This window comes from Pipistrellus hanaki, assembly GCF_964339955.1.
Source record: "Pipistrellus hanaki genome assembly, chromosome: 4".
Taxonomy (NCBI): Eukaryota; Metazoa; Chordata; class Mammalia; order Chiroptera; family Vespertilionidae; genus Pipistrellus; species Pipistrellus hanaki.
In genome coordinates, this window is record NC_140506.1 from 19,074,336 (window position 1) to 19,089,803 (window position 15,468).

The 15,468-nt window shown below is 36.0% G+C and overlaps 1 protein-coding gene across 2 annotated transcripts in view; it reads right to left on the minus strand.

Annotated features, from left to right (window-relative positions):
• Positions 1 to 15,468, minus strand: part of CDH9 (cadherin 9) — a 102,502-nt gene that overhangs the window by 19,532 nt on the left and 67,502 nt on the right. For both annotated transcript variants that reach the window (XM_084881656.1, XM_084881657.1), the window contains exons 3-7: positions 10,576 to 10,870; positions 4,926 to 5,045; positions 3,993 to 4,160; positions 1,205 to 1,392; positions 14 to 267 (exon numbers count right to left, since the gene is read on the minus strand). In XM_084881656.1, the coding sequence (XP_084737782.1) occupies positions 14 to 267; positions 1,205 to 1,392; positions 3,993 to 4,160; positions 4,926 to 5,045; positions 10,576 to 10,870 (1,025 nt within the window). The remainder of the gene's footprint in view (positions 1 to 13; positions 268 to 1,204; positions 1,393 to 3,992; positions 4,161 to 4,925; positions 5,046 to 10,575; positions 10,871 to 15,468) is intronic.

A 15,468-nucleotide genomic window follows, 5' to 3' on the forward strand; every position in this document is an offset into this window, starting at 1 on the left:
GCGAAATACTTACTGTATGAAATTGTTTGTGGCATCTGGGTCGTATGCTGTGACTTGTCCGATGATGCTGCCTTCCTTTACATCTTCATCGACCTCTATCAGGTAAGAGACTTTACTGAACACTGGAGGCTCGTCTACATCTTCCACAGAGATTTTGACCACAGCTGTGTCTTTGAAAGGTCCCAGGTGTCGGAATCGTGGATCCGGGTGTGTGTTACTGGCATCCACCCTTAAAGTGTATAGCATTTTGCTTTCAAAATCTAAATTCTGAAGTTAAATAAAATAAGAACAATTAGTACAGCACAGCGGGCATAACAATGGAAGAAAAATTCAATATTTAATAACTAGCTCTCTTAATGGAACCAGACATTCTGATTAAGTAACTTCCCCAATTATGGCTTCACAGGTATATCAAATAAGTCAGTAAATATTGTTATACTTTACACATATTTACAGCATGTAACATATTTACACATATTTACACATATTTACAGCATGTAATATTATGCTATACACATTAGTACTGATTTCCTCTTAGTAATACATTTCACATTTTGGTGGTCACAGGTTTGTTCCCTCATGGGTATATAGGTTATTTATTATTTTTATTGCTATTATTATTATTACTAAATTTATGCAAAGTTAAAGCTAAAGGGGAAATAGAGATTTTTCAAACTATTCATATAAGTCAAGTCGATTCCTTAGACCCTATATTTCTAAAGCTGGTATTATGAAAAGAAAAAAAAAATCATTCATTTGAACACTGTGGAAAGGAAGAGGTGAATAAAAGCAAGTGATCAGGGCTATAAAAAATAATCAATATTTAGCTGGATTATTCCATGTAAGCTTCATGATGTTCTCCCACAGTGCAATAAAAATCAAGAAACCCAACAAAAACACATAGCATCTCCAGGCCTCATCACCTTGAATAGACATGAAATTGTGCTTCAGAAGTTAGCTGACCCTGCTTTGATGGTTGCCTTTATAAGCACAAGCAGCCAAGTTTTTATATCACTTTTTAAGTGTCAATGATGAAGGCGCTTAACTTACTTGAAGTGTAATCACAAGCATCCCCGCTTACATGAAGGATAGACAGCGTGTGAAGGATGAAAAAGTAAATCCTAGGCTTTTTTCTTCCCTTAACTGAAAAGCAAAAATCAACCATACAGTGCTCAATGATAAAATGAAGACAGGGAGAAGAAACCTGTTTGACAGTTATAATCCCTTCCTGTGTATTCTTGTCAGTGATGACATCGAACATGTCAGCTCCGTCTCCTTCAGCAATGCTGTATTCCATCTCAGCATTTTCCCCCACGTCGGGGTCATTGGCTTTTATCCTTCCAAGGTGTGTTCCAAGAGGGACAGACTCGGGAGAATTAAATTGATATGTACCTGAAAATTAAATCAGAGCTCTTGACATCTCATCTCTCGATAACGAAAATCCTTTATTTCCTTTGCCTTTTACACTTAAATAAATTAATTTTAAATTGGGAGGGTTTTTCATCATATTGAGTTGTAAGCTGTCAAAAATTTTAGATTTATTAAGTTGGAAACATAATTCATAAAGGCAGAACACTCTCATTTTGTAATTGAGAAATCAAAGTTCCAGAAAGATTAAGTGAATGTCCCAAGGTCATTTAGATAATTGACGGTAGGCCTAATATCAGACTCCAGAACTCTGACTTAGGGCGAGAACCAAATAAACCTCTTCAATAATTTAATAAACATAAAAATGTGTGATGAAGATGCTGAAAGCTCTAGATAAGCAGTGCATATTTGATTTCTTGCCCTCCTAAGCATTTATTTTTATATTCTAAATCAGGGATAGAAAAATTAACTTGTACATTTTAACATGTTGATGCCTTCAAGTGGGATCTGAATATTTTTTTGTGCGTGCAGTTCTAGCCAACCATTATATTTTATGTGCTACCTCTGAAAGCATTTTAGTTTCTGACTATTATTCAAAATACAAATAGGAAAAAAAATTACAAAAATTTGTCAATGAAAGTTAGAAATGTTTTTACTTTAACTATGTTTCTATCTCTCTCTCCCTCTCTCTCTTCCTATCTGAAATGAATATAAATATATATACTAGAGGCCTGATGCATAAAATTCATGCACAGAGGGCGGTATCCCTTAGCCCACCCTGCACCCTCTCTAATCAGGGGACACCTTGAGAAATGTCCGACTGCGTATTTAGGCCTGATCACAGTCCAGGATTGCTGGCTATCAACCACTCGCCTGCCTGCATGCCTGATGGCCCCCTAACCACTCCCTGCCAGCCTGATCAACACCTAACTGCTCCCTGCCAGCCCGATTGCCCCTAACGGCCCTCCTCTGCCAGCTTGGTCACCATTAACTGTCTTCCCCTTCAGGCATAGTTGCCCCCCAACTACCCTCCCTTGCAGGCCTGGTCACCCCTAACTGCTCTCCCCTGCTGGCCTTATCGCCTAAACTGCTTCCCCTGCCCATCATCTTGTGACCACATGGGGTTGGCCATCTTTGACCACATGTGGTGGCCATCTTGTGTGTTGGAATGATGGTCAATTTGCATATTACATATATATATATATATATATATATATATATATATATATATAATTTTTTGTTGTTTTTTTTTTGTTGTTGTTAAGAAGAGGAACTTCTAAATATAACTGTATAACTGCCTGGACTTAAATTGCCATCATTGGCTGAGTTAGATAAATTCTCTAACCCTTGATTTCAATATTTATAAAATGATAATGATAATAGTAGACTCATAGGTTTGTTATGAGGATACATGAAATCATGTCATTAATATGCTTAGCTCAGGAGCTGTTCTTGAACATTTTAACTACTACTATTGTAGTTCTAAAACTTTTGCTAAGTTTATAGATTATAGAATTATGGAATGGCAAGCCATTTGAAAATTCATTAAACCATACTCTTGATTTATATTGAAGGAAATTCAAAGTTTAGATTTATGTTAATTCAGCATATTAATTATGTTTTTCAGCAAACTTCATTTTTTTAAAAAACATTCATTTTATGTTTACGTCCACCATCTAAAGCTGAATCATCAAATACTTTAAGTTTGTTTAGTCTGGAAAAATGCTTTACTATATTGGAATCAGTATCATAAATTTAAATTTGAGGTCCTCAATTGAATATTTTAAGATAGGGGCCTTTATATGTTTATTTCCTACACAATGAAAACATTTTTAGGAAAGCCTGGGGATCTGCTTTTGCAGGACCTCATGGCATACAAGATGGTGATTACTGAAAGAGCACTGACTGATTTAACCTTCACCAGTTGTAGCATATTCCAGCAAACTTTAACATTCTCACAATGCCATCACAACCAAGGTATATTATAACTGTAAGGGCCACTAAAAAAAAAAAAAAAAAAAAGGAAAAAATGTTCTAATTGAGCCAACATAGTGATTTTAATATAGTGTTTGATTTCAAGGATTGTTAAAGCACCTAGTCTACGTTTTAGAATCAATTAAATAAGGGATTATAATTCTTATATACAAACAAGAGAACGGAGGAAAGACACATGATAGACATGGGATTTGAAGCCAGGCAGTCAGATTGGAGAGTCCACACTCCTAACCGGGAAAGAAATAAGAAACAAAACAAGCTGATCTTAGTGAAGGTTGAGAATTGATAGTCTGAAAAACTTTACAGCTCTTCTAAAGGTAGAAGAGGATCATTCAAGTTGCCAAAAGGACATCGTTTCCACGCGCACAAGCTTGTGCGCGTGAGTGTGCGTGTGTGTGTGTGTGTGTGTGTGTGTGTGTGTGTGTGTGTGTTTCTTACTACTACTACCTACTCGCTGATGGAAATGATATAATGACTCTTAATTTGTTGGGAAATGTGATATATTTCAGGGATGAGAGTTATGCCTTTATGTATGAACTAGCTGCGAAACCACTGTTTACAAGTATCGGCCTCTCTCCGTGGTGCGCTGGAGAAGCCTTCGGACAGGAGCTCCCTGCGGCCTTCCTTACTCTGGGGGAAGCGGGGCGGGTTGTTGTTGACGTCCGTCAGAGTGATGTGCACCGTGGTGGTCCCAGAAAGGCCGCCCATCTGGCCGCCCATGTCTTTGGCTTGGATGACCACTTGGTACTTCTCTCTGTTTTCTCTACTCATGTCCGGTAACGCTGTTCTGATTATACCTTTTGAAAAAGGAAATAAACATTTTATCACTGATTTAAAAAAATGGAGCTATTCAAGGTCCATCTTACAGAAGTTAATCAGAACAGACAGAGAAAATGTCAGTGCACCTAAATACATATTTCAATCTATAACCACTTTAACATTATGGACAGAAGAAAAATAATTCTTTCATTGGCTATTGCTTAGGAAATGAGTTTTTTTTTTTCTAAATCAATTTATCCTTTTGATGAATAATATGAAATCAACGGGATAAATAATATGAAATCAAAATCATCAGACGGATAAGTTCAGTTTTGATGGTTGTCACATTCTTTAGGTTTGAGCAGAACACAAAGTGCTGACATTTTTGTATTTAGAGTCATAAATTTAAACTCAATAAATAGTCAAGAGTTGATGCAAATAATCTATTTAAATTATAGGATACTGTCCAAACCGGTTTGGCTCAGTGGATAGAGCGTCAGCCTGCGGACTCAAGGGTCCCGGGATCAATTCTGGTCAAGGGCATGCAACTTGGTTGCAGGCACATCTCCAGTAGAGGGTGTGCAGGAGCAGCTAATTAATGTTTATCTCTCATTGATATTTCTAACTCTCTTTCCCTTTTCTTTCCTCTCTCTAAAAAAGCAATTAAATATATTTTTAAAACAAATAAATAAATTATAGGATACTGAATAGATCGCTTTTAAAATACCAAAAATATACACAAATTAACTGTGCATCCAGATGCATTACATAATGAGGAAGGGACCAAGTTTAAATGTTGTTACCTGATTCTGGGTCCACTGAGAAATACGGCTGTCCTTGCAATATGCTGTAGACCACTTTGGCACTATTTCCATAGTTGGCATCATCCGCATCAGTTGCTGTCACTTGTATTACAGACGTACCTACACAGATGCCCACCCATGCACAGACAATTAAATTCTTCTCAATTAGAAGCTATCCTTCTGAAAAATGATCTCTGGTAATGAGGTGCGTTAGACCATGCTTAGTTGAAAGAAATTTGCTCAAATGATATTACCTCCAAAAAAAAAAACTTTTCTGTTTTACTCCTTTTTATTTCTGTAACTTTAAAAATATCTTTATTGGTGAAGATGTTAATATGTATCAGATTCCAAGAGTTAATTGGAAATATTGGATTTTCACTAAAAAGGGACTATGCACATGTCTCTGAGAATTTAAATGAACTGTTACATGATTTTGAGAGAAATGTGGGCAGAGGGGAAAAGCAAGGAGAAGAGTCGGTGAGAGAAAAAAAGAAGAGACAAGTATATTAAGACAAAAATAAACAGCAAGAGAACAGTATATAGATTATCAGAGGAAAATAATGAAAAGAAGGTAAATTCTTAAAAAAAAAAAAAAAAGTTTTTATTAGATGTTATTTACCCCCAAAGTTAATAATAGTAGTCTTTTAACTCTTTAATTTAAATAAAAATTACTAATATAATAAAATTAATATTAGAATTAAATCATTGTGTACTACTTCAATTATAGATGCATCTTTATTATTTGACTATGCGTGGGATTTAACTGCCAGTATATGATTTACATATAGTCTGACAGACTTTACCCTTTAGTTTCCCTCTGTAAATGGTTATTTGTACAGGAAAAAGCAGAGAAAAATCATATCTTCAAAATTATCATGAATTTATATATATTTTTTTTAATCAGCAAAAAATTCTAGAAGATTTTATTGTAAAATCAGTCTCCTCCTCCCATTACTCTTATTTGTTTCTAAACTTATCAATGGGGGGAGATTTGAATTAAATAATAAGATAAGTGATGCTTTTGAGGAGTTATCAGGAATATCATAAAATTAGAAGTTTTTCAAACTTGGCTTTGTCTAAGCATAACTCTTTTACAGCAGAGAAAAGTAGTAAAACATTCTCTCTCTCCAGCTATTACTGTATTTATCAACCTTAAAAAAACCTGTACAGTAAAAAACCATCTCTGTGTGTTTTGGAGCAAGTCAGTTTAACTCTTTGGGGCTCATCCTTATGAATTAAAATATTTTATTATGCCAAGTATTGTATCTTCTACATGTAAATATTGTATATATTTAAAGTTAGATATACATGCAAAGTCTATGGGTGAGCCAAGGAGGAAGTAATTAATGCAGTGAGGTCAATATTAACAATAAAGGATAATTACTACCTCTATAAATGGAACCAAAATTTATCTATAGTTCTTATCTTTATTTATTAATACCAAAAGCTGCAACAAGAGCCATACTGTTGCTTGCTATGTTTTTCAGGCTGTGTTTTTTGTTTGGTTGTGTTTTTTTTTGTGTGTGTGTGTGAGTGTTTTTGTTTTTGTTGTGTGTTTTTTTGGTAATTTTAGAGGTGGAGGAAATGCAACTGGCAATGGTCCAAATTCTGATTTTTTTAATTAATATTTAAAAAAATATTTATTGTTGAAAATATTATATGTCCTCCCTCCCAATTGACCTCATCACCCCCCCCCCAACACTGCCCTAGGCCCTCACCACGCTATTGGTCTGTGTCCATGGGTTATGCATATTCTCCTATATAATAAAGATATAATATGCAAATTGACCATTACTCCAACACACAAAATGGCAGCCCCATGTGGTCAAAGATGGCCATCCCCATGTAGGCACAAGATGGCCACCACAAGATGGCCTGCAGGGGAGGGCAGTTGTGGGTGATCAGGCCAGTAAGGGAAGGCAGTTGGGAGGGAACAGGCCTGAAAGGAAGGGAAGTTGAAGGCCATCAGGCCTGCAGGAGAGGGCAGTTAGGGGTGACTGGGCCTACAGAGGAGGGCACATAGAGGTGACCACGCCTGCAGGTGAGGGCAGTTGGAGGTGACCAGGCCTTTTGGGAAGGTCAATTGGGGGAAACCCAACCTGCAGGAGAGGGCAGTTGGGGAGGACCAGGCCTACAGGGGAGGGCAGTTGGGGGCAGCCAGGCTAGCAGGGGAGGGCAGTTGGGGGGTATCAGGCCTACAGAGGAGGGCAGTTAGGAGGAACAAGACCAGCATGGGAGGGCAGTTTTGGGTGACCAGGCCAGTAGTTGAGAGTGACCAAGCCTGCATGGGAGGGAGTTAGGGGTGACCAGCCAGTAGGGAAGGGCAGTTAGGGGCAATCAGGCCAGTAGGGGAGCATTAGGCATCAATCAGACTGGTAGGGAAGTGGTTAGAGGGTGATCAGGCTGGCAGGCAGAAGTAGTTAGGGGCAATCAGGTAGGCAGGCAAGTGAGTGGTTGGGAGTCAATAGTCCTGGATTGTGAGAGGGCAGCCGGACAGCCCTCGAGGGGTCCCAGATTGGAGAGGTGCAGGCTGGGCTGAGGGACACACACCCCCATACACAAGTTTCATGCTCTGGGCCTCTAGCATGCATATAAGTTCTTTGACTGATCTCTTCCCATCCACCCTCCCACTTTCCCCACCTTTCTCTGATATTTAATATCTGCAATAATAAAAAACTATACTGCCTATGATTTGTCTTATGTAAATTAAATATAGATTACCTTATAAGAAGGGATTTTTAGACAAGATAAGCTGTAAGCCTTCTTTCATTCATAAAGTTATATATTCTATATTTTATTATGGCTATTGAACAAGAGAAGGGCGTTTAAAAAAGAAGAAAACATGCATAGACATGCTTACTCCGGTCCTGTGATAAATTCTAATAGGATTTATACTGTGTTGTACTTAATATAAGAAAGAAAATATTTGAAATAGGTTTGCAGGGGTTGGCAAAAGTTGGTTTACAGTTGTGAGTACTTGAAACAGAATATATTCTTATATTTTAACCTAGATATTATTTATTTATATTATAACTAGAAACCTACTTTTGACTACTCATGTACAGATGATAATCTTCCATTGAATAAGCAAAATATAAGAAAAAGCAAATGATATTCAGTGCAAATATCAGATTAGCCAAAGGATATATATATATATATATCTTGCCCGTAGAACTCAGACAACAGTGTGGTGAAGGCCAGGGGATAGGAGATGATGTTTAGGGGAAGTTATTATAGTGTCAACAATTTAAAATATAGTCTCTAATAAATATTGTATTTTTAAAAATGAAATAATGTTTTGAAAATCTTAAGTGTACAAATTTAAATATATTATTATCAAAAGGTATCATATTCAAATATTTCTGTCATCTCAATTGTACTTTTACTTCTAAGGGTATATAATGTTTTTGGAGAAGGAACATGGAAGTTTGTGTTCTATTAAGTGTCAAAATAGCTGGAAAATAACATATATACAAGAAAAACAATTATTATTATTATTTTTTAATTAAAAAAAGGTGTTGTGTGACCAGCATGGCACAGCGGTTGAGCATTGACCTATGAACCAGGAGGTCACCTATGAATCAGGTTAGTCTGGTCAAATGCCTGGGTTGCAGGCTCGATCCCCTGTAGGGTCTGCAGGAATCAGCCAATCAATGATTCTCTCTCGTCATTGATGTTTCTTCTATTTCTTCCTCCCTCCCACTCCCTCTCAGAATCAATATATATATATATATATATATATATATATATATATATATATATATATATATATATAATTAAAGGGTGGAAAATCAAACTGCTTTAAAATGCTCGTGAATAGGAAGTTGAGATGGAGAGTCTAAATTTTAGATGTATCATTTTTTTTTCTATTTTAAAAAAATCTTTATTGTTACATGTCCCCCCCCTTTTTTTTTTTTTCCCCATTGACCTCTTCTAATCTGGCTCCACCCCTCCACTCAGGCCTTCATTGCCCTATTGGGAGTGAGGGGGTAGGGGGGGTGATGAGAAGATCAAACAAAGAATTTGTATGCATACTGTGTTTAGATATATCTTCGTCTCAAATGTAAGCCCACAAAGAGATCGTGATGTAGGTTTACACTGGCCCACTGGTTGGCCCCTATGGCCCAGTCCAGTACTTTTCCTGGAACTGTGCCAGGATAACAGATAGGGAAAGGTATTACAGAGAACGCAACTGCTTACATTTCATCCTAGGATTTATGATTGCATAAGAGTCCTATCTAATTTAAGAAGTCTCTTTCATTTTACTGAAATGAATGCCTGAAAAGGCAGTAGAACTGCTGCTTTGTCACACATATGAGATTTCCTTTGATGTTAGAGGAAATTATAACTTTTATACAAACTCTTAGTTCTTCTGACTACATGGCACTAAACATTTAACGTCAATCACTCAGTAAAGGTGAATGTACATTTATTTTTCCTTATAAAGAATTTATTTCAGACTGAAACATGTATAAATTATAATAATGTCAAACCTATAGACTTAAAGATGATTTTAAAATAGTATTCAACTAAATAGCATCAACTTGTGAAAATCAGTTGCATAGTTTGGATATTATGGAAGCTTACTTTACTGAATTTTGTGCTTTTTTGTTTGTTTGTTTGTTTGTTTATTTTCTATTTGTTTTTTTTTAAATATATGACTTAAGAGCCAGCTCTTGTCTCATTAACAAATCTAAACCTTTCACATAAATATAGCTAAATGTAGTCAGATATACACATAAAAATTATTGCATAATTGATGGTATTTAAAACTATGGGTAGCCTTAAAAATGAAGCAGATATTTCCAGTTTGCACAATAGTAACTAAATAACACAAGAAGACCTGAAATGTTGTTGTTATGCTACCAGGTTATTCGATCTTAATTCAGTTGCTTAATCTTTCTGAATCCTGGGTTCCTAATTAACAGAAAGGGGATTTGAAGTTCTATTTCCCATGCCTACAGCATTAAGTTGTTTCAGAGATCAAATGAGATGATCAAAAGAAATTTGTCAAATGCAAGAGCATTAGTTGTTATGCAAAATAATTTGAACAAAACTGCCCAAACTGCTAATACTATTTGTATTCCTTTCATTTCAGACAAAAATACTCAACTTGACTGCCATTTGAATGGCAGTTAAGTAGAAGTGAAAATATTAGTTCAAATGCAATAAAATAATTATTCTCAATAGCGATCATTTTAGATATCAGTTACAACATAGCAGGAAACATTAAGATATAAACTGTTGAAAATATTTAGAAGTGAGATAGCTAGCATTAAATAGTAATTTTCAGTTATAGTTCTTATCTGTATCTTTTTCTAAAAATGTATTTGTATTGATTTCAGAGGAAGGGTGAGGGAGAGAGAGTTAGAAATATCAATGGTGAGAGTGAATCATTGATCGGTTGCTTTCTGTACACTTCCTACTGGGGATCAAGCCCAAAGTTGGGTCATGTGTCCTTGTCTAGAATTGAACCCTCGAGAACACAGGACCCTTAAGTCCACAGGCCAATGCTCTATCCACTGAGCCAAACCAGCTTGGGCTATAGTTCTTATCTTGAAAGAGGTCACATACCATGACTGAAGGTACATAATAATTATCTCAGCTAACAAACAAGCAAGTTAGTTTACGTGGATTAGCATATACCTACCTACTCCAGACATTTCAGGAACACTGGCGGTGTATAAGTCTTTTGTGAATTTTGGTTCATTGTCATTGATATCATGGATTTTAATGATGAATTCAGATTCAGGTTCCACCTGCCGTCCAGTCTTTCTGTCTATAGCCTTGGCACGAAGAATGTACAGGGATTTTTCTTCTCTGTCTAATTTCTTTGCAGCATGGATGTCTCCTGTATTTTCATCTATAATGAATACACTGCCAGCCCCATCTCCTGTTAATATGTATTTTAAATTTCCATCTCCTTTATCCTGGTCAGTGTGAAGCTTCAGAGAAGTAAAAAAAAAAAAAAAAGAGTTCTATAAATATAAATATATGCATTGTTATTACAGAAAAAAATAATGTTGGTGCAAATCAATTTATCTCCACATGACAGCACTGGAACAATGATTGCAATGGTTATCTTAATTTTCACGGTGGGAAAACCATGTATATTATTTTTATCATTCTCAAAAAATTTAAACAGTTGTATTTCCACACCATGATGGACCAACTTTAAAATATAACAAAAATGAATATATCCTTTTCAAAATAGTGTTTCTAAAATATTTTAATAGACTGCTACCTATTTAAGCCTCTAGTATAGGGGTGTCGAACTCAATCAGAGAAGGGGCCAAAATCTAAAATCCAGCCTAAATCGCGGGCCGAATGGTTTACTGAACAGTCATAAACTGACAATGTCATAAACTGACAGCGGAGTGCAGTGATGACAGCGCGGTGCGGGCCACATTGCAAGGCCTGGCGGGCTGGATTTGGCCCGCAGGCCTTGTGTTTGACACATGTGCTCTAGTACATGAACAAAAATAAGGATATTAACTTAGATTTTGAGTGTAAAATATTAATATAATCTTGATTACATTTAAAATTACTAAACTGGGAAGGGATATAAGGAATTTCTCAACTTATTATGGAGATGAGTTAGGAAAAAAATATTGGATTTTAAGTTACTTTACCTCCATTCAGTATAACATTGTAGATTCACAGGTTCTGTCATCAGACCAATCAGAGAGAGAATTTTAATCTCATATATTATTCTCTATGGGACTTAAGAAGGGTACTCTCTGAAACACAGTATTCTCATTTACTTTTTTAAATCGATATTTTATGTACATATGAAATATCAAGTGAAATAAAACATGCATAACTTTCCACTGGCCATTAATAATTTAATGAAAATATGAAGTTTTTTTTTCATAAATCATCTTCCTTCTTCTGACCCATACCCATCATAGAAATAAACTTATTAGTGTATAAGGCTGTTCATTGGGTGTTTGAAACAGATAAAACATGTTTGCATTGGAAAATAATCTTAACGTGTTTGCAAACCTCACACTATTCTGAAACTTGTGTCTTAACTAGCCGATGTCTGCTATATATTATCTTTGAACCTGATGAGGTGCTTGGTAAAGGCAAAGATTTGGTAGTGGAAGAAAGTAGTTATAAATTCCAGCTATGATCTCATGACTAGTTACAGGAAATGAGGACTGTAAATTGTCATAAATATGTCCTCTTTCTTTGTTAGGAATATATTTGTATGTCTGCATAAGTGAAGCAATTATTTTTTTCTCTCCTATAAAGATGAATTGACTTTATATTATAGTATTTAAGAATTGTTCATATTAGATAATTGCATTGAAGTTATAGGATATCAAAGGGAAGAGTTCACATGACTTGACTTTACCTCTTTTGGGGCAGGGATCGATGTGACTTTAGTATGCAGGATAGTTGTATCATGTTATGTGAAATTACACACCTTGTTTATTGTCTTTATTTAGAGATTATGGTTTAGGGAAGCGTGAATGGGCATGAAATTGATAAGCAGTAGACTTGTGATGGTTAACTTTGTGTCAATTTGCATCATGTGATCCTCATAAACTCAGTTAAACATTATTCTGGATGGGTCTGTGAGGATGAGATTAATATTTGCATTGGTGAACCACGTAAAGCAGATTGTTCTCCCCAGTGTGGGCATGAATCGTTCGATCCATTGAAGGCCTGAATAAAATCAAAGGCTGCGTTAAGAGGGACATTCACTCTGTGTGGGTGTGCTTGTTCTGGGACATCCATCTTCTCCTGTCCTTAGACTCAACCTCTGATTGGAACTTGAACCTTCAGCTCTCCTTCTTCTCAAGCTTTCAGACTCAGCATGAAACTATATTTTGGCTCTTCTATGTCTCCAGTCCACCAACTGCAGATCTTGGCACTTTCTGTATTCCATAATCACATAAACCAATTACAAGAAATATATAGCTGATTCTATGATTCTTAGGAGAACCCAGACTAATACAACATTTGAAGGTAAAATTTATAAAATCAAAGCAAATTCATTCTTAATAAATTTTTCTTTAAAAGCTAGATGGGGTTTTGTTTATTTTTTAAATTATTTGCTTGTTTTAAATTTTATTTCAAGGGCTTTTAATTGCAAAAGTATCCCATAATGTCCAACTGTTACTACCAGCAATACTCATATATCTTTACAAATATTTATATATATAAAAGCCTAAGCAACTGTTATGACCAGAGGACCATATGACCAACAGGTAGCTATGACATGCACTCACCCCCAGGGTGCAGACACTTAATGCCAGAGCTATCCCTGATGGTCCGTGTGCTCCCACAGTCAACCTCCTGCAGTTCCTCCTCCTAGCCAGCCAGGTGGTCAATGCACTCCCATAGCCAATCTCCTGTAGCTGGCCAATCTCCCATAGTCCCTTCCCCTGGCTGGCTGGTCGGATCAGCCTGATTGGGAATGAGTGAGATGGCCCTGATAAGCCCCAATCACTGGCCAAGGTGAGGGACCCCACGAGTGCACAAATTCGTGCACCAGGCCTTTAGTATTTGAAATATTTTAACATCTTATTCAATATTTGATGAAAAAGTACATAAGATCTATTGCTGATAGTTGCTAAAATAACTATTAATATTTACTGTAACACTTATTTTTGATGTTTTAATAATGTTCAAATATACCAATATATTTTTAAGAATAGCATGTGGGGTGCCAGTCTTAAAGGAAGACTTTTTCTTTTTGAGTAAGTTATATATTTTTTCACTGTTACTATTATACAGAATGAACCAAGGAAACATCTTTGATGAGTGTATCACAGAACTTGCACATAGAGAAGTACTCTATTCAGTAGGCAATGGAAGCACTTGGTACTAAAAATGGATGACTCAAAAGCTCTATGAGTTGGCTTAATCATTTAAATGAACGTGTTCTAAGTTTGAAATTCAGAGGAGGAAAAGTGAGACATCACTGAATTGTTTTTAGAATATAGAGCTAGGTATGGAGGAGTGGAGGGATGCAATTATGAAACACGTCATTTTTCTATGTATGAAACATTTCCCCCATTATTCCTTATCCGGTAATGCCAGACCCATTTAGTGAATGCTTAAGGCCTAATTTTGATGTAATTAAATTTAGCAGCACATTATTTCTAAAGGTATTTTGAGTTGAGTCCTAACATCAACCTCATGGCCTATGACAGCTACCTATAAATGCAGTTCCATTACCAAGCAACAGGCTTGTCCTAGATCCTTTACCTGTCAAATCTCTACTCTGCCCAGAGATGGGGTGGAGAATGGCTGAGAAGTCTGAGTAAGGCTTCTTTGATTACCATCTCTGTAGGTAGATAACATGCCTCCTAAGCTAATAGTCAACCTTGGGTGGGAAAAAAAAGTAATAAATAGAAATGAGAGATATAACAAAAGGAAAAGGTTAGTATACCAGGGAGGGATGTAACTGAAATTTCCAAGTGAGTGTCTCAGCAACAGACCAATACTCTTAGTTATCCTGCTGAGATCTAATGATGAGGAATGGCAAGCAGAGGGAGAAGCTCAGGACTTGCTACCCCTACAGAAGAAGCACTGAACTTCTGCTCATTTTGCCATTGCAACAATGAATGTGCTGACTTGATGAACACTGGCCCCTGTTTCAAATATATTGTGGGTATGTTAAGAGCTCGGTGGATTCTGAATAGGAGTAAAATAACATTCCTAGAATGTTGTTGGCATGATGAAAAAGTCTTAACATATACAGGGACATGAGAAAAAGCTCTTCTCCAATGACTCGACATTTATTTAGAGAGAAAGCAAAGCCCTACTTAAATCAATTAATTCAGTAAAAACTTTAACAGAGCTGTCAACGGTGGTAGAAGGGAGCTTATTCAGTATAAGGAAAGACTATCAGATGTCATATTTTCTGGTGGCTTCAAAGGCCTGTCAGTAATTGTGTGGCTTAGGTAGCCAAACAAAGGCAATTCAATTGCATGAATATTCTATTAAACTTCAGTAATAGTAGTACATTACAAAAATTGTGACTTCTATCATTGTTTTTAAAGTCCAGAATATTACAAAACATTTTTAAAAGTCTTCACTTTGGTTTAAATGTTGGGTTTGATTAGAAAGAGAGGCAAAACTTTGTCATTGCACCTGGGAGTCGGTGCCCTTACTTTCCCTATATTGACTGGGATATGATTATATCTACAAACCAAATATAATCCAAAATTCACCGAATAATGTTGTTTGGTCACCATCTCAGTCCAGTCAGGATCTATGGCACAATAGGAGATTACTACATCAATCTCTCTGACAAAGCTATAGGATGAACAAATGGTTTGCAAATTAATTTATAGAATTAAAGTGAAGCCAGACTATTGTAAATAACTCTCCAGAGTGAGGAAATATTTTATGATCTGAATTGAAGTCACCACTTAATAAAAGACTTCAGAAAACTGTCCAGAAAAGGAAGCAAATTTGGCCTTATAAAAATTACACATTTAATAAATGCTTATATATCAATATATATGAAAATGTTCAACTGACTGAAGCCACTGGAGGAAGAATAATAATTGCACTGACAGAA